Source organism: Bubalus bubalis, chromosome 3 (assembly GCF_019923935.1).
Source record: "Bubalus bubalis isolate 160015118507 breed Murrah chromosome 3, NDDB_SH_1, whole genome shotgun sequence".
NCBI lineage: Eukaryota > Metazoa > Chordata > Mammalia > Artiodactyla > Bovidae > Bubalus > Bubalus bubalis.
The window spans coordinates 129,049,580-129,076,474 of NC_059159.1; the positions used below are offsets into that span (position 1 = coordinate 129,049,580).

General features: G+C 50.4%; 1 protein-coding gene across 2 annotated transcripts in view; it reads right to left on the minus strand.

The window, feature by feature from the left end:
• Positions 1 to 1,273: 1,273 nt before the first annotated feature.
• The window catches only part of LZTS1 (leucine zipper tumor suppressor 1), a 67,595-nt gene continuing 41,973 nt past the window's right edge, over positions 1,274 to 26,895 (minus strand). The window contains exons 2-5 of one of the 2 annotated variants that reach the window (XM_025281817.2): positions 15,104 to 15,189; positions 10,625 to 11,105; positions 8,466 to 9,254; positions 1,274 to 5,059 (exon numbers count right to left, since the gene is read on the minus strand). In XM_025281817.2, coding sequence (XP_025137602.1) covers positions 4,406 to 5,059; positions 8,466 to 9,254; positions 10,625 to 10,969 — 1,788 coding nt within the window. In that variant the 5' untranslated portion in view covers positions 10,970 to 11,105; positions 15,104 to 15,189 and the 3' untranslated portion in view covers positions 1,274 to 4,405. The remainder of the gene's footprint in view (positions 5,060 to 8,465; positions 9,255 to 10,624; positions 11,106 to 15,103; positions 15,190 to 26,895) is intronic. The other variant, XM_006054009.3, reaches the window with a different exon arrangement.

Sequence of the window (26,895 nt, forward strand, 5' to 3'; positions counted from 1 at the left end):
CACAGGGTCATCAGTGGGGGCATATTCCCATGGGTGTCTCCAATGCAGCGGCCTGCAAGCCTTGGGCCAGGTCCAGGAGAAGGGGAGGGGTCACCCAGGCCTGACATGAAATGCCCCAATACTGGGGTTCTGGATTTAGATGTGGGCTCCTGTCCAGGCTTGGCCAGCTGCCTGACCTTTGCACTTTGATAGCTCACCCCCTACAACCCGCCCCCCAACCACCACTGACCCCCTGCCCCCTGGTGGGAAGGGACATTACCTTTCTTACTTCAAACGCAGGAGCTCCAGGGAGCTTCCAGGACACAGCCAGGAGAAGGAGGGTAGCTTGCTTGGGAGGGTGTGACTGCCTCCCCCGCGCCGACCCCCTGCACATCCCTATCGGCCTCATTGGCCACCTGTGCTCCTCACTGGCCTGTCACCTGTGCAGACAGGCAGGGAGACCACAGCTATGGGAAGGCCGCCCTAGGGTGCATTTCTTGTCTTCCCTCTCCTCTCCACTTCTCTAATGTTCCACTCATGCCACCAAAGCCCCCTCCGCCCATCACCTTCCCGGAGACCCTGATCTTTCCCACCCAGAGGCACTTACATCTACCCAACACATGCTCCACAGGCTGCCTCGTATTTTTAATTCCCTCTTTACAAGTCCCTTCTGTCTCCTGCCACCTGAGTAGAAAAGCCCTTTGAGTTTCAAATCTGGGCCCAGAGCGGTAGGGATTGTCAGTGAACAAGGCAGGCTGGCACGGAGAAGGCTGGACAGATGGCCATTGTGGTGACTGCACCTTCCTAGCTGGGAGGCCCGGGGATGGTGACAATAGCCACCCTGGTCTCCAGCCAATGAGGCCATATGTAATAGGCCAAGGAGCTGGCTGGCGAGGTGAGCGGCCGGAGAGAAGAGGCAGGGAGGTCTGAAGTTGGGGCTGGGGGAAGGGGGCTCTCTTTTGGAGAACCCTCTGCCTTTGCAGGGGACCACAGCCCTTGGTTTCCTTTCCACCTCCTCAGGTTCTCCCCAAGACCTGGTCACACAGATAAGGTCACAGGGTTGGTGAGGGGCAGGGACCAGCTGAAGGTCTATCTGATGCCAAGGCCCCTGCTTTCCTACCAGCCAATACAGCCACTATCAAAGTTGTCCCTACCCCTCCACGCCCCCCCCAACCCGCCCCCCAACCCGCTGCAAACCACCCCCACCACTGGTGGGAAGGGACATCACCTTCCTTACTCCAAATGCAGGAGCTCCAGGGAGCTGCCATGCCACAGCCAGGGGAAGGAGGGTAGCTTGGGAGGGCATGAGAAATGGCATTCTTTATTCATAAATAAAAACATAAAATTACCAGAAATAGTTTACATGGCCAAAAGGGGGCATCAAAAATAAATCAAAGCTGTCAAAAGCAGAGCAAACCAAACAAGACACAACCAAGAGAAAAATAACTCTGTACATAGTCTTCCAAATGCTTGTCCATCCATAGCCAGCCTGGGCCGGAGTTCCCGCTTAGCCTGCAGAGGAAGCGCAAGGGGGACCACAGATAAATGAGGAAGGCGGAGCATGAAAGCACACAGGTGCATACACAGGTGCGTGCCCTCCTGGCAGGGACAGCTGCGGCTCTGACCACCCAGCCTGCCTGACCCCTAGGATCTCTCTCCTAAGAAGTGGCCCAGGCTAGGCCGGGAGTCGAGCAGGGGCAGAGGCTCGGTGGGTGCTTCTCAGGGGAGAGGTACCCCCCAACGTAGTCCCCATGGAACTCGGTGTTCATGGGGACTGACTGTGCCCCCCAGGGGTTAATCCAAATGCAGAGACCAGAGGATAAATCCAGGGTGGGCGCCACATGAGAGTCTGGTCACTCCAAAGCCCAGAGGCAGAGCCCCCATCAGGGTGGCTGCCTCCTTGCTCACAGCAGAGAGCTTCACCATCCTTTGGCTAGCAGAGCCGCAGCTCTGATCCAGCGAGCATGCGTCCCAGCAGCCGCTCTCGGGGGAAGAGGCAGCGAGCTCCCACTGGCCCTGGGCCAGGCCGCCTGTTCCGAGGCCTGCGTGGCCGACTTCTCCAGTCCTGCTCAGCCTCTGCTGCTCAGAGGCTGCTTCCGGAGAGAGGCTGGGTTTGGCAAGGTCCAGGAATAGCACGGAGGTTTTAGCACAGAGAAGGGAAGAGAAACCACACCGCGGCGAGGTCGCTATGTTATAGGACACTTTCATTCTGGTGCAACTGGGCCACCCTGGAGCCTTGGGCTGGTGGCAACCCAGGGAGGGCTCCATGGGTTGGCCTGGGGCAGAGATGGGGACAGGGGTGCAGGGCACTGTCACACTGAGGTGGAGCTGCTGTGCCCCTGAGCGCCCTTCCCTGGGGCTTAGCACCCACCTCTTTGCAGCGAGGTCTTGAGGGCAGAGCAATGGGCTTTTGGCTGCCCTTTGGGAGGGGAGGTCTCCAGCCCGAGGAGGGGGCAGCAGCCTCTTTCTATCCGTCAGGACAGCCTCTGGGAGGAAAGGACTCAGACAAGGCACAGGCTGGTAGAGATGGAGCAACCAAGAGACAAGGGGGAAGTCTTTAACTTGGGAAGCAGGGGTGATCTGCCTGTGTCCTGTGGAGGGGACTGGCCTCCAAGCAGAGAGGGGGCTCTGGGCCTGTGGATTCCGGGTTTAAGTCTAGCCTATGACTAAGAGTAATGGCTTGAAATTCCAGAGAGGCTCCTCTGTCACGTGAAGGCAGGACAGGCACAGCCTAACTTGGGGAATGGAAGGCAGAGCCAGCATCCGGGAAGGCGGCCCTGCTCTCAGTCCAGGCTCAAGGAGGGACTGTGGGGGGACCCTGGCAGGATGGGAGTCTGGAGGAGAAGCAGCTCCCCACTACCACCTGGGGCCTGGAGGGGTCCACAGTCGGGGACAGAACTGGGGAGCAATGGCCTGGGGCTGCTACATACTCAGACATTCAGTTAACCCCCCTCAGCATGCGGGCGTGAGCCCAGGAATCCAGCCGGGGCTGGCTGTCCCAGGAACAGCAGCTGCAGCTCGAGGCAAAAATAGAACATGGAACAGCCTGGCTGCCTGCGAGATCTGGCTTGTGTCTGAAAAGACAAGAAAGGAAAAAGAAGAAGAAAATTCCCTGAACCAAGCAACTGAGAAACAATCTTTTCTCCGCACATCTTTGAAAGGGAAAGCCAGCCTTCTGCAGGCCAGGAGTCCTTGACTATGGGGCTCAGGTGGGGCTAATGCAAGTAGAGGCGGGTGCAGCCGGGGGCCCCAGGGCCATTCAGAGGCTGTGTTTGAGCCTCTTACTGTCTTTGGACACTGGCACTTTGGGGCCCCTCCCTAACCTGTAAAGGCTCTGTCTGTACTTAGCCCCGGAGGTGACAAGGGACATGACTGGCAGCAGGATGGAGCTGAAGGTGAAGGGGGAAGGCCTAACCCAGATGACCCTGGCCATCTCAGTGGACAAAGGTTATTCTGAGTTTAAGCAAAGACTTGGTTTTAGGAATCAAAACCAATGCAGGGTAACTGCTGAGCAACTTGAATAGGAGGGGAAATCCTATCTCTGGTCTCATGATGAAAAGATCTGGGGGCTCCCCTGGGGACAGCTTGGAGTCACACACTCCCTGCATCATCTTTCCTCCTCAGCACCCATCCCAGGGCCTTGGGGCTATGGCTTTAAGAAGAGATCAAAGGCCACCAGTCATCCCGAGGCTGCTCACGTCCAGTCAGCAGGGCTAGAGAGTCTGGCTGTCACCACCTAGCTTCTCCTTCAGACACCCTCTGGTCTTGCTGAGTCTCGACATCTGCCGGGTGGCCCCAGCTCTCCCCTCCTTTCTGAGACCTACAGTGTTGGGAAGCTCTTATTGCTGTTCAGCCAGGCTCTCCACTCCCACTCCAACCTCTGTCTCTCCATGGCTGGGGGGAATAGATTAGGTATGACCAGGTCAGATTCCAAAGCTTCTGGTCATAAATGCTTGTGTTCTGTTCCCAAGGGGCATCCCAGTGTGTTGGGAGCGGGGGTAGGGGGCAAGAAAAGTTGTAGGAAAAGAGGTGGAAGGGAGCTTCCGACAGTCACCACCCTCTCTGGGAGAGCATTTAGGGAACCCTCTAAATGCTTAGAGGGTTCAAAATCTCTAAGCATTTTGAACAAAGACCAAGTTTTAGGAAGCCCGTAACCAAATCTTGATGATCCCAAGACTCCTCTCTTGGCAAAGCTGGAGGTCTGGCCTGCTGCAGGGTTGCTAAGCGCTGGATCTTGGGAAAGGCCAGGAGAGGCCCTGTAGCAGCAACCGTTCCCCACCCCCACCCCGCAACCAATCTCCTCGCCTTGAAGTCTGTACTTCTCTCTGAGGCCTGAGCAGGGAAGCAGGGCAAGGGAGCCCCCATTGACAGACTCAGCACCCCTGCCTCCCAATGCCATGTCCCCGGCCCTCTCCCAGGAGGCCCCTCAGATCTCGGTGGCGATGATGTCCTCGTAGGGGATGTCAGCCCCCTCAAGGTCGATCTCAAAGGGCTCCCCTGCGCCGTCCCCGCGGGCCAGCTGCTGCAGTGCCTTCTCCAGGCGCTGGTTCCGTTGGTACATGGCCAGGTAGCTCTGCTGCAGCTGCTTCTGGTACTGGATCACTTTCTCCTTCTCCTCCTTCCACACCAGCCGCTCGTGCTGGAAACCAGAGGACATCTGGTCATGCCCCTGCCGCTCCTCCTTGAGCTCTGCGCGCAGCCTCTCCAGCTCGCGCTGAAGGGCGGGCACGTCGTCCGCGGAGGCGGGACCCAGGGCAGCCGCGTCCCTGCTCCGCTGCAGGGCGGCCTGGGCCCGCAGCTCCAGCAGCTCCTGCTCCAGCAGGTTCACCTTCTCCCGCAGGAGCTCCGCCTCGTTCTTCTTGCGCTGCAGCTCGTTTTCGCACACCTCCAGCTCCAGGCCCTTGGTGCGCAGCGCGCTCTCCAAGTCCTGCGTCTTCAGCTCCAAATTCTCCAGCCGGCCGCGCGTGTCCTTCAGCTGAGCCTTCAGGTTAAGGATCTCGCTGGCCTTGGCGTTGATCTCTGTTTGGGACTCCTTCAGCTGCTGCTTCAGGAGGGAGATCTCTCCGGACTTCTGGCACACCTGCCACGGGGCAGGGGAGGGCAGGGACAAGAGAGAGCCAAGGGGTGAGAGTCCGCACGTACGGGACACCTGATTGCTTAAAAGCACTTAATCCTATGTGATCCAGTGACTGGGACTCGTGGTTTTCACTGCCGAGGATGCGGGTTCCATCCCTGATTGGGGAACTAAGCTCCTGAAAGCCACCCAGCGCGGCCAAAAATAAAAAGAACTAAACTAGTCCTCACACGGTGCCTGGAAAGAGCCCCCAGCATGGTGGTCCGGGCGACCCACGAAGGCCAAGCCCCTCTGTGAGGCTCCTTTCATTCTGAATCTGGCTGGGTCTGTCCACAAGCCTGCCTCACCCCCAATTTAGTCTAAATCTCAGTCCATACCCAAACTCGTGTCCCTGTTGTTTGGTCGCTAAGTCCTGGCTTTGAGACCTCATGGACTGTAGCCCACCAGACTCCTCTGTCCATGGGATTCTCCAGGCAAGAATACTGGAGTGCCATTTCCTTTTCCAGGGGATCTTCCTGACCCAGGGATCGAATCTGTGTCTCATGTCTACTACTTTGGCAGGTAGATTTCTTTTTTTTTACCACTGGGGAAGTCCACCCAAACTTATAGCTATGTATAAATTAAGGGCCAGTGGTTTAATCTGCCCACAGCCAGTAGCTCCACTATCTACATTAACATCGATGATGTCAATTTTGGGTCTGTCTAACTTCTATCATCTGTGTATATGCTCACACCCTCTGGCCTCACCCCTGCACATACTCTCTTCTCTTTCCTCTTGGGATAAAGACAATATTCACACAATCATGGCTGCACCCCAGCAACCTATTGGGCTCAGAGACAGTGCCCAGCTGGCATCTGCCAAATGATGAGCCGCTGTTCTCCCCAGTGCCCTCCACCATTTCTGCTTCGGTCTCTGTCAAAAGTTGGCTAAGAGCAGCAAACAAAACTAATGACACTAATGAGACTGACTCAGACCCATGTGTCTATGGAGTCCTGGCCACTGGAGGTCACGTGTCCAAGGCCAGTCTGGCTGGCTGTGTCACAAGAGCATTTTCTGCCAGCCTGCAGGAAAGATGGCCAGAATGAAGGCCAGGGTCTGGGCCCCCACAGAATAGATTCTTTGAGCAAGACTGGAAGTATTAATATTTCCTCTTTTCTTCTTGGGGCAGAACCACCCCTTTTTCTCATGCACCACCTCTGAAGTGTGCACAGCCCCACCACCATGCTTGGCTGGGACTGAAACAGCCTTCCGATGGTGAGCCTGGATTTGCGTCATGCAGGTGGCAGCAGAGCCGTGGCTGAGGATGGGGCCTCGCTTTGAATCCTGGCTCTACCAGAGTGACCCGGCCAATTCTGCATCCATTAGCACAGTAGCATTATGAACATAAAACTCTGAACTCTGGGACCTAATTCAGGATCAGATCCTGCCTCTGATATCTGTTATGTGGTGACTTTGGCAAGTCATCTAACAACCTCTTTGCTATTATAATTGTTCTCTGTGCTTCAGTGTCTTTAACTCTAAATTGAGTTTCACAGGGCTGTTGTAAAGGTTAAATGAAAGGACCTGAGGCCTGGCATTAATAAACACTCTATGAATTATTGTTGTTATAAGTATGTTTGTAATATATTTCTATGTTTTTGTGAAAATTTACTTCATTTATTGTTTTACTAATAGTCTGACTGGACAACCTGGGAATGAGGTCACAGCCAGGTCCAGCTTAGTTCTGGATTAGACAAGCAAGAATGGATGCATAATGCTAGCGTTGGCTTATGTTCTGAGATGGGCCAAAGTGTTCCCAAATCCTGGCTGAGAAACCATGGCTGGGAAAGGGTCTCCTGAACCAACACTGATGAGAAGAAAGGCACTGGTCCCACGGCTGAGGTCCTTTACTCTTTGGGAAACCTGGCAAACAGAAAGTGACACTCCCTGCCCACCTGTCTAGTGCCTCTATCCATCACTTCCTCAGAAAGGATCTTTTTTCTCTACCCTTGGTAACACCTGTCGCTCTGATTTCCAGAATAAGTACAGGAGATCAGTTCAGACAGATGGCTGCATGGCTGATGATATGTCACCCCTACCTAGGGCTGATGCTGGTCTAACCAGACCCAGTGAGCCCTCAGCCCCTTCCCAGGGCAGGAGTCTTTGGGGTGACTGCCGTGCACACACCTCTTCTGATCCCTGCACCATCTTTAGAGGCCCATCAAGTGAGAAAAGTGAGCAGGATGTGGGGGTTAGGCTGTTCTCCAGTGAGACCAGGTGCAGCCACCTTATTTCCAGGTGTGCCTGAGGATGTGCATGTGTACATGAGTCCTCTTTCTTCCTGCTCTATGCTTCCATCTCAGCCCACCAGACAGAAGCTCCACTTGCACTTCTATGAGGACTGGCCAACTCTGTCCCTGAGACCTGCACAGATGTGACCACTCCCACCAGTGGGTCAAGTCCCTTTCCTCAAATGTCACAGATGAGGGACTTCCCTGGTGGTCCACTCGTTGAGACTCCATGCTCCCAACGCAGGAAGCTTGGGTTCGATTCTTGGTCAGGGAACTAAGACCCCACATGCTGTGTTGTAGCCAAAAAGTTAAAAAAAAAAAAAAAAAAATCCCGCAGCTTTGGAACTGTGATGTTTTCAGAGTGCACACAGAGCCTTCCATAAAGAAAACAACAACAAAAAGATGAAGAAAAAACATCGCAAATAGTGCTATGGTCTCTTGTGGCTTTGGGACCATCAGGAACCAGGGATGGTTTGCGGTCCTGCAGAGCCTCTGCGAGCAGATGCACAGAGGTGGCCCTCAGACAGCCTGGCTGGGACTTGGTTCTCTTGTTCTAGTTTCTCAGCCAACGACTCAATTAGTAAATTCAATTCTGGCCATGAGGCATGGGGTTGGGGAGATGAAGAAGCCCAGGCTAAGAAAATCTCCAACATGGTTTACCGGGAAGCCCTTTCTTTGGGTCAGGAAGCCATCACTCCAGCCCAGTTTTCCGGGGCAATTGTGTTCCCACCCCTGTTGCTCTGGTAGCTCAGCTGGTGAAGAATCTGCCTGTAATGCAGGAGACCCCGGTTTGATTCTTGGGTTGGGAAGATTCCCTGGAGAAAGGATAGGCTACCCACTCCAGTATTCTTGGGTTTCCCTGATGGCTCAGATGGTAAAGAATCTGCCTGCAATGCAGGAGACCTGGGTTCAATCCCTGGGTTGGAAGATCCCCTGGAGGAGAGCATGGCAGCCTGCTCCAGTATTCTTGCCTGGAGAAGCCTGGCGGGCTACAGTCCAAGGGATTGCAAAGAGTCAGACATGACTGAGTGACTTCACACTTCTCCCTGTTGCCTAGAGCCTGGAGGAGACCTGGAGAAAGTGGTGGGGAATGCAGGCACTGAACCCCTGCCCGCCCCCCTGCCCACGCCCTCATCCTCACCTCCCACTGCGTCTCCTCCAGTGCAGGGGCAAAGCTGGTCTTCTCTTTCTCATAAGACCTGAGTTTGGTCTCCAGCAGGTCCTGCTCCTTCATGAGGCTCTCGAGTTCCTGCCGGAGCTGCCGTTTCTCCTGCTGAAGCTGGAGCACCTGAAGATGCAGGACCTGCTGAGCGCGCTGGCTCTTCTGTGCGGCCACCTTCATCTTGCTCTTGGCCTCCAGCCCCTCCAGCTCGTCCTTGCAGCGCCGCGGCCGCTCCTCGTAAGGTTGGCTGGCGGCCAGCTCCTTCTCCTCGAAGCTGCGGTGCAGCCTCTGCAGCTCGCCCTCCCTCTCCAGCAGCTGCTTCTCCAGCTCCTGGATGGTGCACTGGTCCGTGGAGATGGGGGAGCGCACAGAGCCCTTGTCCTTGCTTGCGTGGGCCAGCTTGTTGCCCCCATCAGAGAAAGACAGGGCCTTTAGGCTCATCATGTTGCTGTCTTGGAGGACAATGCCCTGTGTGATGTTGTGGGCTGAGCCCCCAAACCGGCTGGCGGGCCCCACCGGAGTGACCAGCGGGTCCAGCTGGTAGCTGCTGCTGGTACTGTGGGTGGGCAGGCTGGACATGGAGTTCCGGCCGGAGTCGGAGAGTGCCCCGGAGCACAGGCTGGGCTTCAGCTCCTGCTCCTTGGGCTTGTCCAGAGGCGCGGGATGCAGCTGGTGGCCGGCGCTCTCAGGGGATGAGTGGAGGATGGCGCCTGACCGTGGCAGCACCGGCTTGAAGGCCGTGGGTCTCACAGCACCCTTCTCAGAACCCTGGGGAGGAAAACAGCCATACTGACCCTGTGTCTCCCTGTGATGAGCCCTGGGTCAAGTATGCAGGCCAGCCACATGGCACCTTCCTGGTCGGGGGCTGCAGGTGATCTCACCTGTTACTCTGAAGGGGCCAAAAGTGGTGAATCTCCCTCAAGGAGGAGGAATTCCTCCATGCCTGTCCTTAAATATCATCAGGCCCTTTCTTCTGCAAACTGCCAACCAGTTTGTCACCAGTTTCTCCGAGATGACAGCCCTTTTAGGTTCACTGGCTGAGACCCCTATGCCAGGGTTCTGGGGCTCCGTGTGCTGCAGGTAAGGATGCTGGACACACTTTCCTCAGGGAAGTTCATCCCTGCTTCTTCCCCATTACTTCCAGTTGGCCAGCAGCTGGAACTCTGGCCGTGACCTCCCCCAATGGTTGGGAGAACCGCTTGAAATAACAGTGTTTTCCCTAAAGCCATCATTTTCATTATTAGATTACTTCAAAGTTTACAAGCTCTTTACTTTGAAAAGCTTGAAACTCTATCCAACATGTGGGCTGTTTCCTAGCATATCAATGCATAGATTCATTCTCCCAGGTGAGGCCAGGGTGCTGAATCGGAACAATACTTCTAGCACCGACTGGCAGGACCCATGAGAACTTAAACTGGGACGTGGGCTGGATTTCTGAGCACCTGGGACTCTGCCCTCATCCTTGCTAGATTGGTGATGATAACAAACCCGAGGGACTTCCCTGGTGGTCCAGTGTTTAAGACTCTGTGCATCCACTTCAGGGGGTGCGAGTTCCATTCCTGGTCAGGGAACTAGGATCCCACAAGCCATGCAGCATGGCAAAAAAACTAACTACCAAACTCACAGCTCTTATCCCACCAAAGATGCTTTAGGGCTGGTTTGAGTGAGAGCTGCTGTCCCACCAGAGAAGCAAAGGAGGAGAAAGCCCACCTCTGTGAGTCCTCTAACAAGAGAGCCTGCCAGATCTCTTCAGGTGGGCTCTCCCCCTGCTTTTCCAGATGGTAAGTGAGCCCCTCCTGCTTCCCATGCACTTGAAAACACGGCTATGGGTCCTGCCTTGGCAATTCTGAGTTACAGCCCAGCAGAGTTCAGAAAGGCTTGCATTCTCCGATTGCTCTGTGCTAAAAAGCTCACCCAGGACTTTTGCATTATGAGACTGACCAATGTGTTCATTCCTTTGTCCAATCTTGCTCTCTGGTGTGGCTGAGTGAGTACTCCTGTCCTCTCTGCATCATTCAGTAATGTAAGCGTTCTCAGTGATGTAAGCATTTAAGACCTTCACCACCACTGCTCTCAGCCCCAGGCCTCTTCCCTGCCTTTCCAATCCAGCCACCCACACCAGAGACCCCTCCACTTACCATCTCTAGCTGATTGGAGAAGGGCATGAGCTTCGGTGGGGTGGATGGGTCAAAGTCCACCCCTGCCTGGCCCCCTAGGTCCCCACTGGACAGTGCTGTGTAATCAGGGCGGTGGGAGCCCCGGGCCTTCTGGCTGACCTTGATGTAGAAGAAGTCTTCGCTCTTGCCCATTTTGGAGCTGGACTTGCCATGCCCCGAGTCTTGGGAGAAGCCGAACCTCAGCAGCCCGTCTGAATAGCGGTTGAGCTTCTTGAGGTGGGAAGACTTGCGCAGCTTGTACTGCGAGGCCCGGCAGTGCTTGCTGTGGAAGCCGTGGCCGGAGATGAGGCTGCTGACACTGCCCATGGCGACACGAGGGCCGAGGACAGGTGGGGCAGAGCGGGGACCTGGCGTGGCAGGGGCGGCGAGGGCGGGCAGTCCTGGCTCCAGGAAGAGACTGCAGTCATAGCAGAAGCCTCACAGAGCCTGGGAGAGCTGAGACCTGGAAGGAGACATAAGCAGAAGTCATCCTGGATGGGGTGGTCATGGCATGTCCCCAGTGGTGACCAACCTCGAGATCTGGGCAGCAGAAAAATGTGTGTTTCCCTTAACAGAGGTTCAGCCCTGTCTCTGTCTCAATGGGCCCCCCTCTCATTCTTCCTTTGTTCTCTAATTCAGCAAACATCTGCTAGAAGCCTACTATGGGATGGCTGGCTTCTTCTTCTTCTTCTTTTTTTTTTAATTTTTATTCTTTTTTTAACACCAAAAACGTATTGTATTGGGGTACAGCTGATTAACAATGTTGTGATAGTTTCAGGTGAATAACAAAGGGACTCAGCCATACATATCCTTGTATCCATTCTCCCCTCAAACCCGCCTCCCATCCAGGCTGGCACATAACATTGAGTAGAGTTCCATGTGGTATACAAAGGTTTTTGTTGGTTATTCACTTTAAATATAGCAGTGTGTACATGACCTTCCAAAAGTCCGTAACTATCCCTTCCCCCCAGCAACTGTGAGTTTGTTTTCTAAGTCTGTTAGCTTTTTTCTGTTTTGTAGGTCAGCTCGTTTGTATCATTTCTTTTTAGATTCCACATAAAAGGGATGTCATGATATTTCTCCTTCTCTGTCTGACTTACTTCACTCAGTATGATACTCTCCAGGTTCATCCATGTTGCTGCAAATGGCCTTATTTCATTCTTTTTAATGGCTGAGTAGCATTCCATTGTATCTATGTACCACATCTTCTTTGAGATGGCTCACTTCTCAGCACTGGGATGCAGGGGTGAACAGTTACAGTCCCTGCACTCATGGGGCTTGTGTGTGGTGTAGTGTGGACTGGCCATAAACAGATCAACGTATGTGGCCTCAAGCGATCTGTGAAATAAAGTGATCAGGGGAAATAAAGCCAAGTGAATGGGATGGAATTCTGTTGTTGTACTTGATGCTCAGTCAGACTTCTTGTGACCCCACGGACTATAGCCCATAAGGCTTCTCTGTCCATAGACTTTTCCAGGCCAGAATACTGGAATGGGTAACCATTCCCTTCTCCAGGGGATCTTCCCAAGCCAGGAATTGAACCCAGGTCTCCCACACTGCAGGCAGACTCTTTACAGTCTGAGCCACCAGAAAGAGGAGGTGGTTGTTTTATGCAGGGAATACAAAGGAAGCCTCTCTGTTTGGTGTCATTTGAAGAGACCCCAAGAAAATGAAGGAGAAAGCTATGTGGAGACCTGTGGGGAGAAAAAGGAAGCTCAGGGGTAGACCCAAGTGCAAAGCCCTGAGTCCCTGAGTGGAATGTGTTGGGCATTTGTGAGACCAGCAAGGAGGCCAGTCTGGCTGGAGGGTAGTTAGCAGTGGGGGTTTGGAGGATGCAGACGTCAGAGAGCTAGTAGGTGCCAGGCAACAGAGAGCCTGACTGGCCATAAAGGTTTTGGCTTTAGTCTGAGATAAGAGGCCCCAAGATGGCTTTAAGCAGCTGACAACTTGATCTGACTTGAGTTGTGGAGGGTCACTCTGGCTGCTGTATGGAAAAGAGCCACTGAAGAGCTTGGGTGGAATTGCTGGGCCTGTTATAGCAGGTGAGTGACTAACATAGCTAGGCTAGGGTGGTAGCTGTGGATTCCATTTTTTTTTTCAATTTTATTTATTTTTATTTATTTATTCTTGACTGTGCTGGGTCTTCACTACTTTTCTCTAGTTGTGGAGAGAGGAGGCTATTCTCTAGTTGTGGTGCACAGGCTTCTCATTGCAGTGGCTTCTCTTGTAGAGCATGGGCTCTGGGTTGCACAGGCTTCAGGAGCTGTAGCACATGGGCTCAGTAGTTGCGGCTCCTGGGCTCTAGAGCACAGGCTCAATATTTGTGGCGCACGGGCTTAGTTGCTCTGCCGCATGTGGGATCTTTCCATACCAGGAATTGAACCCATCCATGTATCCTGCACTGGCAAGCGGATTCTTTACCACTGAGTGAGCAGGGAAGAATTCAATTTTAGATGTAATTTTAAGGTTGAGCTGATGGTACTAGTTAAAAGACTGAATGTAGGGAGGGAAAGAGCGGAATTTAGGATGACTTCAATGTTTTTTATCCAAGTATCCAGAAGAAGTAAGTTGCCATTTATTGAGATGCAAAAGACCACAAAAGGAACCAGTTTAGGATGAAGAGGGGGTGGAAATAGGACTTTGGCTTAAGACATTAAGATTGCAAAGCCCATTAGAGATCCAAGCAGTGATGTGGAGTAGGATGGGTGTGGAGCAGGGCAAGCTGCAGATTTTCCTGTGTGAGCTGTTTGTGCATAGTCTCGGAGCTAGGTCTGAGACTAGATGAAAAAGCAGGGGCAAGAAGGCAAGAGAAATGTGAGGACTCTTTCAAAGAGGCCAGGAAGAGGAGTGGGAATGAGGAAGAGACACTAAGGGGTCTCTGACAGACATGCAGGAGACCCATGAAAGGTAAGGATGAAGATGGTGTCAAGTGATGCTGAACTAAGACGGTGACTAAGAATTGGTCAATGGATTTGGCTATGTGGAGGCACCAGTGACCTTGACAAGAGTGGTTCTGGTGGAATGGTGCGAACAAAGGCCTGACTGGAGAAGGCGCACAGAAAGAAGAGAGAAACAACTGTACCCCTGAACAATAAATAGTAACTTGGCCGACTTGGTTTGGATTCCCAGTTATGCTCCCTGCCAGCTATGATGTGGGAGGTAAACCCTCTTACATCTTTACCTTCTGTGTCACAAACCAATTCTAAGATACACTTAAAGCTTTTTTTTTTTTTTAAATAATAGGACTGCATCTTATAATCAATGCTGAAAACAAGAACAATGGCCTTGCCAGTCACCAGACAGAGGAATGCAATAGAAGGCAATGTGGGCACCCTCGTGGATGTAGGCAAATCGCTCAAGCCTGGGTCACCTGATTGTCAGAGCTTGGAAATGCTGTGTGATTGTCATGCATTGAGAAGGAGTATTTCTCAGTCAGTCAAAAGACAGATGATTCAATTAAGAAGCCGGGGGAGGGGAGGGACAGGGCAAGTTTAATAAAATAGGAAATTCAGAAGGAACCCTGCATTCTTTATTCTGCTCTAAATTACCCTGTCAACTCAAAGGGGCAGAAGACATCCCAAGTGGGTGATAAGGAGGTATTATGACTGAGGGAGCCAGAAGACTCTTCAGACTTTGAAGATGAAGGCTCAGATTCAAACATGCATTGTCATCTTGAAGAATAAAGTAGCTATGACATGAATAAATATATCCTATATTCCAATCATAAGAGCAATCACACAACAAAACAGCATTCCACAAATGTAATATATGCTTTTCTATGAAAAGCTTTTATTAAATTGATGGTCTCTTAGAATCAGGGAAACATGATGATACCTCATGGGGCCATTACGAGCAGTTTATTGGATCTTGCCAGAAGCTAATAGGTCTGATACATTTATTTGAAGCCTAGTATATAGTAGGCACTCAATGAATAGGAGATATTTTCACTGGCATCTATGATTTATATTATCATTATTGTTCTCTCCAGGCATACATCAGCCCTGTGTTACCTTCAATGGCCACATCTCATTTTCCAGAACTAGTTCTCTCCTCTCCAAATGCAAGTTTCCTGCATCCCATTCCCTGACAGCAAAAATGTGTTTCTCATGCCCCAGGTCATCCATCTCTTGCTTAGTTGAGGCCCCAGGGGCCTATGAGGCAATATTTTACTGCTGTCCATATATTAGGAAGCTATTTTTGGCCAAAAGACTCTTGCACACTCTGCATGCTCTACCAGTTGGACAACTGGTGACTTACTTTTTGCTCATCCAGTTACACATTTGTGAACATCTGCATGGACAGTGTTGTAGAGAGAATACTGTAGGTTATGGCATCAGAGAGACTTGGATTTGAAAATTAACCTCTCTGAGGTTTCTTTGCCACAAAATGGAAATAATCAGAATTTCACAGGCTCAGTATGGGGATGAAGCAAACTCACAGAAGTCAAGTGCAATGACTCACCCATGGTGGGTGCTGTCCAGGGAGCCCATGATCAACTGAAAGACAGGATTAGGGTGCCTTCTAGAAGTGTAATAGCTGGAACAGAACTACAATACCAGGAAGACATGTGAAATGAATCTGTTTGCAGCTCATATAATTCAATAATAAAAAATGAACAAACTTAATTGAAGAATGGGCAGAAGATCTAAATAGACATTTTTCCAAAGAAGACATACAGATGGCCAACAGGCACACAAAATGATGCTCATCATTGCTAATAATCAGAGAAATGCAAATCAAAACTATAATGAGGTACCACCTCACACTGCTCAAAAGGACCATTATTAAAAAGTCTACAAATAACAAATGCTGTAGCGGGTATGGAGCAAAGGGAATCTTATACTGCTGATGGGAATGTAAACTGGTGCAGCCTCTATGGAAAACAGCATGGACGTTCCTCAAAAAATGAAAAATAGAGTTGCCATATGATCCAGCAATCCTGTTACAGGATGTCTATCTGAAGAAAACCGTAATTTAAAAAGATACATGCACCCTGGTGTTCACTGTGGCACTATTTACAATAGCCAGGGCGTGGAAGCAATCTGGATGTCCATCAACAGATAGGAATGGTTAAAGAAGAGGTGGTACATATACACAATAGAATATTACTCAGCCATGAAAAGGAATGGAATAACGTCATTTGCAGTAACATGGATGAACCTAGAGATTATCGTCCTAAATGAAGTAAGCCAGACAGAGAAAGACAAATGACATATGAATACCACTTATGTGTGGAATCTAAAACATGACACAAATGAACATATCTACAAACAGAAACAGACTCTCAGACATACAGAACAGACTTGTGCTTGCTAAGGAGGGGGGGTGAGGGAAGGATAGATTGGGAGTTTGGGATTAGCAGATTCAAACTTAGTATGTATAGGATGGATAAACAACAAGTTCCTACTGTATAGCACAGGGAACTATATTCAATATCCTATAAACCATAATGGAAAAGAAAATGAAAAGAAAATAAATACAGATAACTGAATCATTTTGCTCTACAGCAGAAATTAACATTGTAAATCAACTATACTTCAATAAAGTTAAAAAAAAAAAAAAAAGAATCTGTTTGCAGCTCTCCTGCTGCACCGGCATCTCCTTTTACTTGGACCCTGAGACAGCCTCCAAATTTATCTTTTCCCCATCTGCTCACCCTAAGCATCTGAAGTGTCGAAGTTCTCCTGCTCACAGGTGAAAACCTTTCAAGGCTTCCCATTACTCGTAGAGTGAAGCAGGCTCCTCATGAGTTCAGTGGGTTTGACTGATTTGCCCACCACTCCAGACTCCTCACCTCAGTGACAGCCACACTGTTGTTTTTCTGCTGGTGGAACACACCAAACCTCTTCTAATCAAGGAGCTTTCATGCCTGCTGTTGCCTCTGCTGACAACTCTCTTCCCTTAGCTCTTTCTCTTCACACAAATTTCCCTTTCTCATGCTTTTGTTTTGAATTCAAATATCACCTCCATGGCTTTCCTAGTTACTCATAGAAAAATCCATTTCTCCCTTTCCTCTCTGTTAGAACAAATCTGTTTATTTCCTTCACAACACTTGATTTAATCAGTCAATTCTAAAGAAAAATCAACCTTGAGTATTCATTGGAAGGACTGATGCTGAAGCTGAAGCTCCAGTATTTTTGTCACCTGATGCAAAGAACTGAATCATTGGAAAAGAACTTGATGCTTGGAAAGATTGAGGGCAGGAAGAGAAGGAGGTGGCAGAGGATGAGCTGGTTGGATGGCATCACTGAATCAATGGACATGGGTTTGAGTAAACTCTGAGAGATGGTGAAACACAGAGGAGCCTGGCATGCCAAAGTCTGTGGGGTCTCAAATAATTGGACACTGAGCAACAACAAAATCTTTTAAAACAAAACTTTTTATTATATATTGGAGTATAATTGACTAATAATGTTGTGTTAGTTTTCAGGTGTATAGCAAAGTGATTCAGTTATACATATACATGTATTTATTCTTTTTCAAATTCTTTGCCCATTTAGGTCATTATATAATATTGAGTAGAGTTCCCCATGTCATACAGTAAGTCACTGCTGCTAACCTATACTAATCTGCTGCTAACTTACAATAAAAACCACCAGAATTTCAGCTCTATGAGAGCAGAGACTTTGTCTCTAGACTCCTAGGGTGAAAATGAAGCAAAACACAGAGGGGTTAGATGACTTGGCCTTTGTCATTCAACTGGCCAGTGACCACGGTGGGATTTGAACCCAGACCCAAATTCCATGATATCCACACGTGAGCAGATTGCTGAGGACTATAGGTAGAGGCTCAGAGATAGGGTGCCTAGTCACTCAGTCGCTGACTCTTTGTGATCCCATGGACTGCAAACTGCCTGGCTCCTCTGTCCATGGGATTTTCTAGGCAAGAATACTGGAGTGGGTTGCCATTTCCTATTCCAGAGATCTTCCCAACCAAGGGATCGAACCTGCATCTCCAGCAGCTCCTGCATTGCAGGTGGATTCTTTACCGATGTGCCACCTGGGAAGCCCCCAGAGATGTTAGGGATCCTATCCTGGAAGGCAGGTCAGTTTCAAGGGTTGACAGAAAGAAAGTCAGGAGGGGAAATTAAGCTCATGGCCTCCAGCCATAGCTTCATTTCCCAACTGGGCAGGAAACAAGGTTCTAGGTATAGATGAGCTCCTTCACTGACCTGAACGGCAGCCTGGAAGATGTGCAAAGGGCAAGCACTGTGCTGGGCCCCAGGGGACCAAGAGGGAGAAGACAAATGATGCCAGGGAGCAAAGGCATGGAGTGGGTGAAGGATGCTGGCTCTGATCCTGAGAGCATTTCTGTCCCTTAGCCCTGGAGCCTCTGCTCTCCATTCCCCAGGTCTTAACACACAGAAGAGCTTTGAAGTTTGAGATTCTCCCCCAGATATATTTGAAGCTAACCTAATTACCTTTAAATGTCTAGACTTGTTTGGTTTTCAACTTGGAGAGAGCATCACAGAAAACCTGGCTGTGATCCACCCTAGTGCCCAAATCTTGGGTCTTCCCACCCACCCGCTACCAGACTCATTGTCTCTGCCCTCAGGCAGGCAAGGGGAAGGGCACATTTTTCTTCCTGGGAAAGAAATCCTCACTGGCCCAGAGTGTGGGATACGGGATGAAAGTGAGCAACCACACAGATCTTGGAGACTGCAGGAGGGGAAAGGAAGAGGCAAGAAGGACTGGAGAGGAAAAGGTAAAGAAGTCACAGCTCCTCAGGCTGGGCTCAATTACGTGAGCTCCATGATCTCCATGGATGTTACAAAAGAAATCCAACAAACATTAGACTTTATGAGAGTAAAGAGAAGGACAGAAAAGAATAGGTGGTGGTAAAGGAGCCCCTAGGATACACATCTCAGAATCTGGCCCTGGGGAACTGAGAGGACTTGCCTCTAGGAGTGCAAGCGCCTCCCCACCCTGCCACGTGACCTTCCCCACTGGGGATGGCTTCCCCACCAGGAACGCAAGGACCTGGAAGCCCTGGACTTTGAGCTGCTGCTACTCCCATGGCAGCTGCTCCCTCCCCATCCATCCTGTACTCTTTTAACCAGGGCTCACGCCAGGGTGACACATTCCTCCCTTTCTGGAATATGGAGCTAGAGACACAAACATGAAAAGGGGTCTGTCAGGACTCAGGAAGGTGAGAAGTATTACTGCATCCCCCCTCATCTCACACCAAGGGGAGAAGCAGCTATGGCCTTTTGTTGTTCAGCTACCATGTCGTGTGGACTCCTTGCGATCCCATGGTCAACAGCATGCCAGACTTCCCTGTCCTTCACTGTGCCCCAGAGCCTGCTCAAACTCATGTCCACTGAGCCAGTGATGCCATCCAACCATCTCATTCTCTGTCACCCCTTCTCCTCCTGCCTTCAATCTTTCTCAGCATCAGGGTCTTTTCCAAAGAGTCTATTCCTCACATCAGGTGGCCAAAGTATTGGAGCTTCAGTCCTTCCAATAAATATTCAGGATTGATTTCCTTTAGGATTGACTAGTTTGATCTCCTTGCTATCCAAAGAACTCTCAAGTCTTCTCCAAGACCATAGTTCAAAAGCATCGATTCTTCCACTATCAACCTTCTTTATGTTCCAACTCTCACATCCGTAAATGACTCAGGAAAAACTATAGCCTTGACTATGTGGATCTTTGTCCACACCAAACCCAGACTTCCTGCCTGGGGAAAGTGAGGATACACAGCTGCCCTCTTGTCTGCCCTCTTTGTCTGGAGAGACCACCTACAAGATCAGGATGCTAGCCTCCAGCCACCCTGCTCCTTCTCATGCCTCGCTCTTTCTCAGTCCAGGTCATTCCCTGACTTCTTTCCTTCCTTTATCCTCTCCCCATCACCACCCAGGCCAGGCTATGGGGCATCTCTATGTTTTTCTCAGCACTCTCCCACCAGGTGCCTCCATCCGGGGCATCCACTGGGCTGTGCTGCTGCTGATGGAGCAGGGGAAGCCCTCACTGAACCCTGAGGAATTCTCCTCCAGCACCCATGGGAGAGGGGGAGGGCGCCCACACCAGAACACACTCCATGGAGTGTGTCCTCAGTGAGCACCAAGTAATCTCACCTGTGGCCTGAGCTGATGGGGTTGCTGTCTAGGGGTTCATTGGGTCACTAATTCAAATATTTCTTCCTCATCTGACAAGGGCCAAGTACTATGCAAAGTGCAGGTGGAAGAGGGTGAGGAAGGAAGGAGAGGAGAAAATGCATAGAAGGAAAAAAAGAAAAGCCAGGGATAAGTGTCAGTCGTGTGCGTGTGTGTGCATGTGTGTGTGTGTGTGTGTTCTCCACTTTAGTTGCAGCGTCCAGGGAAGATCTTGGAGAAGATGGTATTCAGGAAGAGCCAGGCTGATGAAGGTTTTGGTAGAATGGTCCCTCGGCTCTGATGCAGGAATGGGCTTAGGGGTTTAGAGCAGAGGGGTCTCCAGGGTAGTGACCTGGCAATCTCTGAAGACAAGACTTCTTTGACTGTCATGACCAGGGGTACCATGGGCATCTGGTGGCCAGAGCACAGAACAACTCTCAGGACAAAGAATTATCTGACCTGAACCCTCAATAGTACCAAGGTTGAGAAATCTGGATTTAAAGGAAAGGAAAGAAAACATGAGATTTAGAGCCTCAGGTCTGCCACTCTTGCGGTGTGACTTTGAGTAAGTGGTTTAAGCTCCGTGCCTCTGTTTTCTCACTTGTAAAATGGAAGTAGCCACATTTGCCCTGTCACAGGGCTTTATCATGAAAGGAAGTGAGAGCTTAGAATATACCAGAAAAATCACCAATGCAGGTTATTGTATGATTTCTCACTGTCATCCGGGACAGTTCTATGAGATATTCTATTATACAATACGGTTTATTTGAGAAGCACCATGGAGCTGCACCCCCAGTACAGACCCTGGCCTGGGCACAGAAGTCTCAGCATGATGGCTTGTCTCGCACAGCACCCATGAACTGGGGTGTAGACAGAGACTGGGCTGCAAGATGTAACAATCCTCCCCTCAGTTGGTGCAAAGCTGGGCTCAGTTTCCAACCAGAACAGGAGGGGCTGGATTCAGTTCAGCTCTTCTCTGAGATCTGAGAATTTAATCTCCTAAAATCTCCTGAGAGCTATCCACACCCTCCTCACAAAAATGTCACCTCCCACCCCCACTCCCCCACACTCCAACATTTTGACTATCCCATCTTAAAATTCCTTGACCCCAAACACCTCTCCATGGACCTAGTTTAAAAACAGATGAATACATCCTGCTCTGGAGGATCAAACACGAGCTTTGGAGTTCCAGGTAAAGGGGCAATCGCTAAGTCATGGACAACTCTTTGTTACCCCGTGGACTATAACTCTCCAGGCTCTCTGTCCATGGAATTCTCCAGGCAAAAATAGTGGAGTGGGTTGCCATGCCCTTCTCCAGGGGATCTTCCTGACCCAGGGGTTGAACTCAGGTCTCCGGCATTGCAGGCAGATTCTTTACCATCTGAGCCACCAGGGAAGCCAGAATGAATACTTTGCCTTGGATCATTGACTTAACTAATGACTCCCTGCTTCTCTGTAGAAGCAGGGGAGGAAGTGAACTAAAAGGATTGTGTGTCATCTCAGGGCAGCCCCCCACCTCCTACACTCAGGATCCCATGACTTGGACATATCTCAGACCTACTGCAAAGGGAGTCATAAGGTAAAAGGCTAGTTGTAGTGGGCAGCTACCTACCTACCTACCAGGGGATGAACAACACTCCCCCAGGCAAGATTTTCACCAAAGCTTACCCTAGTTCCTGATGGGCCATTATTAAAACTTTCTTCTATTCAATTCTAATTTTAATTGATTTTTACAGTACTGAAATCCTATAAAAATCACCTAAGTAACTCATGCAGAACTGCAACTTTGAAAATGTTGTCATATCTGTTTCAGAAATAAAACATCTGCAAGTGGAAATCCCCTTTCCCTGCTCCTTTTTCCTGCCCCATCTCTCCCTCCCCAGGAGGAATCCTTATCATGACTTTTGTGGGTACATTTGTTTATCATTAAATGCATTCTTCACATAAGAGAATATGTCTATGTACTGCTTTGATTTTTGCTTTATAGAAATGTTATCCTGGGACTTAGCCGGTGGTCCAGTGGTTAAGAATCTGCCTTCCAATGCAGGGAGTGAGAGTTCAATCCCTGGTGGCAGAACTAAGATCCCACATGTCACGGAGCAATTAAACCCGTGCACCATGACTACTGAAGCCCAAGTGCTTGCTGCTGCTGCTGCTGCTAAGTCACTTCAGTTGTGTCTGACTCTGTGCGACCCCATAGACGGCAGCCCACCAGGCTCCCCCGTCCCTGGGATTCTTCAGGCAAGAACACTGGAGTGGGTTGCCATTTCCTTAGCGAAGCCAAAAGAAATCATCTCCTGTTGTGTGTATCACTCTGCAACCGTGGTTGCTTTATTCAGTGCTTTATACTTGGGATCCATTTGTATCTTTCCTTTGGGTTTCTAGGTGGCTCAGATGGTAAAGAATCTGCCTGCAGTGCAGGAGACCGGGTTCGATCTCTGGGTCAGGAAGATCCCCTGGAGAAGGGCATGGCAACCTGCTCTAACCTTGCCTGTGGGGGCAGTGATCCTCACATGTCCTTCACCAGTCCCTGCTCAGATGTTCGCATTTCATTACAAGAACCCTGTTAGGTGATTACTTCTCCACATGTGTGGGAATTTTTCTAAGGTTCATTTTTCTCTGAGTCTTGGAAGCGATTTAGTTTTTAAAGCCACTCCCCACCCCCTTAAGTTGAAATCCTGGAGGAGAGGAAGCATCTGAGACCCTTATGGGTCAAAATATCAGAGGAGGGCGCCAAGAGTGGGAGGAGCTGGGAGGAGCGCCTCCAAATCACACTTGGAGTGTTACCCTGGGGTGGGGGAGGGGCACACCCGCTGTTATTAACAAGAGAGTGTCAGCAGCACAGCTGAGGCGGGAGAGAGAGGGACCTGGAGGAGTCTTGGCCAAACAGACAGGTCCTCCGCTGCAGGTGATGAAGCTGCTCTTCCTCGCTCAAAGGCAGCCTGGATGCCAAGGGTAGCATCTTCCCTGATCAAATCCCAGACTCTGGAGCCACATGGGACATTTACCCCAATTCCTTCACCGCCCAAAGGTGACATGGAAGTCCCAGAGCAGGGAAGGGACTCGCCCAGGTCACGTCACAACTTCCGGACCTGAAACTAATATCCTTTCCATTCTATCCAGAGCACAGGACCAGTTGGAATCCATTTTCCAGATGAAGGGTGGGCAGTTCCTGCTTTATGTGGGCCACGTGTGTAAGGAGGAGGTATGGAGTGAGCGTGTGTGTGTGTGTGTGTGTGTATGTAAGGCTGCCTGATACAAATGAGCTTCTGTCCTGTGGGCGGGCGGCATGCTCCATTCAGAGATGCCCAGCCCGTGGGTTCGGTGCTGGAGAAGGCAGAGCCCCAGCCGTGGGTGGCAGGGCTGGCTGGCCTCCAGGAATAGCTGGAATAGCTGGTGGCTGCTGGGCTGGGACTGGAGCTCTGCCTGCATCACCAGCCCAGGACAATTGCTAATCTTGGGAACCACACCTTTGCGTTCTTATGTTCAGTTCCATCTGTGGGACTTAGCAAACTTCACACTCACTATTATTCATCCACATGGTCCTCAGGGTACACCACGTGCAAGCATTGGGTGCTAAGAAGGAGGGGACAAGTCCTCTCACAAAGAACTTAAATGTGGTTGTGAAACCTCAGCTTCCTTTTCTTTTTTCCTTTAATTTTTTTTTTAAGGCTGCAACATGCAGCATGCAGGATCTTAGTTCCCTAACCAGGGATCGAACCCATGCACTCTGCATTAGGAGCATGGAGTCTTCACCCCTGGGAAGTTCCAACCTCAGCTTCCTTTGAAAGGAAGACTTGGTTTCCAGACCTGGCTCTTTTCTCTCTACTGTGAGAAGCCCCACTGACCACCGGAAGCCCCCCACTCTGGGCCCAGAGCTGCTACTCAGCTCACTTGGCACTCAGCCTGCACAGCCTGCAGACAGCTCTTGCATTACTGAGTTTTTCAGAAGCGAAGGGTCTTTAAACTTCCTTAAAGGCTGGGATGGCACCCCAAAGCTTCCTTGTATCTCACATGGTATGGTGAACAGTGCTGAGAACACAATACATATTTTTAATGAAATCAGCTCACAGAGAGCTCAGACTTTACTGGCCAAGCTCTGCGGGGAGGATAGGTGACTTCAGCTGGGGTCCCATACCTGCAGACTGGAAGCCAAGTCTATAAAACTAGAATCCAAGTCTGGTTTCAACCCAAACTTCCATCACTTGGACTTCATTGGAGCCAACCGGTCACCTTGGGAAGAAGGAAATTTACCCTCTCTTTGACCTCCCAGTTCTGTTCAAACCTAGGGCCAAAACAAAGAAATACTGGGTTGCCCAAAAAGTTCATTCAGGCTCTTCTGCAATATGAACTTTTTGGCCAACCCAAGAAAAAGCAGAGTTATCTGTTTTCAACTGTTGAGTTGAAAGATAAGACAGAGACACTTAAAGAGAATTTAAAAGGTAGCACCAGTTTAACTAAAGATGCAAGACAAACCAGCAGGAGTTTGCTGGATTAAAGCCAGCTCTCTGACTCCAGCATATGATAAATTTAAAATTTTTTCTCTTATATAGGAGTGAGATAATTGTCTGCTGTGAATGCTTATGTGCATGCGTGCTAAGTCACTTCAGTCATGTCCAATTCTTTGTGACCCCATGGACTGCAGCCCACCAGGCTCCTCTGTCCATGGGATTTTCCAGGCAAGAATACAGGAGTGGGTTGCCATTTCCTTTTCCAGGGGATCTTCCTGACCCAGGGATCAAACCTGGGTCTCTTACATCTCTTGCATTGGCAGGTGGGTTCTTTACCACTAAAGCCACCTGGGAAGCCCTTATGAATGTCTGTGTCCCACTAAAATTCATGTTGAAGCCAAAAGTGATGGTGTTGGGAGGTAATTAGTTTTAGATGAACATGTGGGTGGGGTCTTTAAGATGGGATTAGTACCCTTATAAGAAAAGATGAGAGAGTACCTGTTTTTGTCTCTTTCCCATTCCCTTGTCCCCCACCACACCCAACGTGAGGATACAGTAAAAAGTCAGCCATCTAAAGAAAAAAAAGGAAAAAAAGCCATCTATAAACTAAGCAGAGAGGTCTCACCAGAGACAGAATCTGCCAATGCCTTGATCTGGGACTTTCCGGCCTCCAGAACTATGAGAAGTAAATGTCTATTGTTTAACTCCCCCAGGCTTTGGCTACTTTGTTCTAGCAGTCTAAACTAAGATGGGCTTCCCAGGTGGCACTAGTGGTAAACAACCCACTTGCCAATGCAGGAGACATAAGAGATGTGGGTTCAATCCCTTTGTGGCAAAGATCCCCTGGAAGAGGACAAGGCAGTCCACTCCAGTAGTTTTGCCTGGAAAATCCCATAGACAGAGGAGCCAGGAGGACTATAGTCTATAGTGTCACAAAGAGTCAGACATAACTGAAATGACTTAGCATCCATGCACAAGCTAAGCTACTGTCCCCTTCCCTACCCTCCAGACACCCTGGCAGAAGACGCTGTCTGGGCTGTCAGGTCACCCCGTTTCTGGCATTGTCCTTCCCTTATATTCTTCCCTCCTGCTTCGTGGTTCACATGGCTGGCAGCCTCACAGCCTGCAGACATGCCATGCTCTGTGGGGAGCTCCATAATGGACAGACACTTGCTGAGAAGTTCAGGTACTCGGAGCTCTAATCCTGGTTCTGCACTCCACACCCCTCCACCCCATCCCCAGCTCTCGGACACCAGCAACCAGGTCACTGTCTGGCCCCATCTGCTATGACTTGCCTGCCCCTTCAGGTTGTGGGTCCACAGGAGAGAACCTCATATATGATAATATATGATAAATACACATTTATCAGACCCCATCCATGGAGCCTGTTCTACTTGCATTATTGTGTTAGGCCCTCAACAGAGAATCACAGAGTGATGGGTCTGTTTTGTCATCTGGCAGAAGAGTGAACCTTTCAGCATCTCTATTTCCTTCTGTTAGATAAGCACAGCTGATTCCCACACCTCACAGAGCAACCGTCAGGATTAAATGAAACCACATTTATGAAAATGCTTGACCACAGTAAAAACAGTACACACAGGATGAATTTAAACCAAGTGCTTGTGGAATTATAAAGCAGTAAGGAAAGGTGCTAGAACTAGATCCTCCTGAATCTTTAAGTTAAAAGGGCGAATCTTTAGGGAAGGACTACAGCACCCCCACCTTCCACCTCCCACCCCCACCCCCATCTCCTGCTATCTCCTTGTGGCGACAGGCTGGTGTCCTGGGGACCTGGCAGCCGCCAGACCTGCCTCTCAGCCTCCAGAAGGGCAGCTGGGGCTTGCAAGGATGTTAGAGCATCTGCCAGCTGGGGCTGGGTGGTGGCGGGGGCAGGGAGGGGGTGGCGGGGTGGGGGGCGCGGTTGCAGGCTGCACCAGGCTGGTGGGAGGGCTCCCAGCCAGCTCCCCAGCAGAGGTCTCTCCGGGCTAAATGGGGCACGTGCCCAGGATTAATTGACTCCCCTTTTAAGATGCCTTTACCCCTGGCCCCTCTGCCCCTCCCCACAGCATGTTGCCTGATTCAGCTTTCCTTATCTGGAATTCCAGTGCTAGTATTCCTGTCCTTGACCTCTCCTCCCATTTGTCACTCCTAAAGGAAGGTCGGGCAGGGGCTGGGGCCAGGGCTGGGGCAGGGGTGAGCCAGGGAGCTGGTTAATCATCTCAGCCCAATCTGCAAACCTCCCAGCACTCACTTGGTTTCTTCTTGCCTGGAGGGCTCCATGTGCAAAGCACAGTACATCTTTTTTTTTTTTTTTTGAGTGAATGGATGAATGAAAGAGAGGCGAGGATGAAGGAGGGAGGGGGTGGCGAGCGTGGGCAGCGAGACGAGAGGTTGAGGGGGAGCAGGGGCCCACGCAGCTCTCAATTAAGTGTACTTGGGTTCCGTGGAAAGGCAGAGAGTGAAAGAAAAATCGCTGGCAGGCTGAGTCACACCATCGGGGTGAACAATCGGAAGCAATTCTCCTTCCCACTGCCGGGGAGGAATCAAAAGCCATTCTGCCCCGCCGCCTTTTGTGTGCAGGCTGGGGCACTGCAGCTGAGCCTTCCTCCGTCCTCGGTGCGCAGCTTGTGTCTTAGCAGTGCTGATTGACGGTTCTCCCCAGGAACCAGATTACCCACCAATCCCAACCTGCCCTTCTCCCTTCCAAA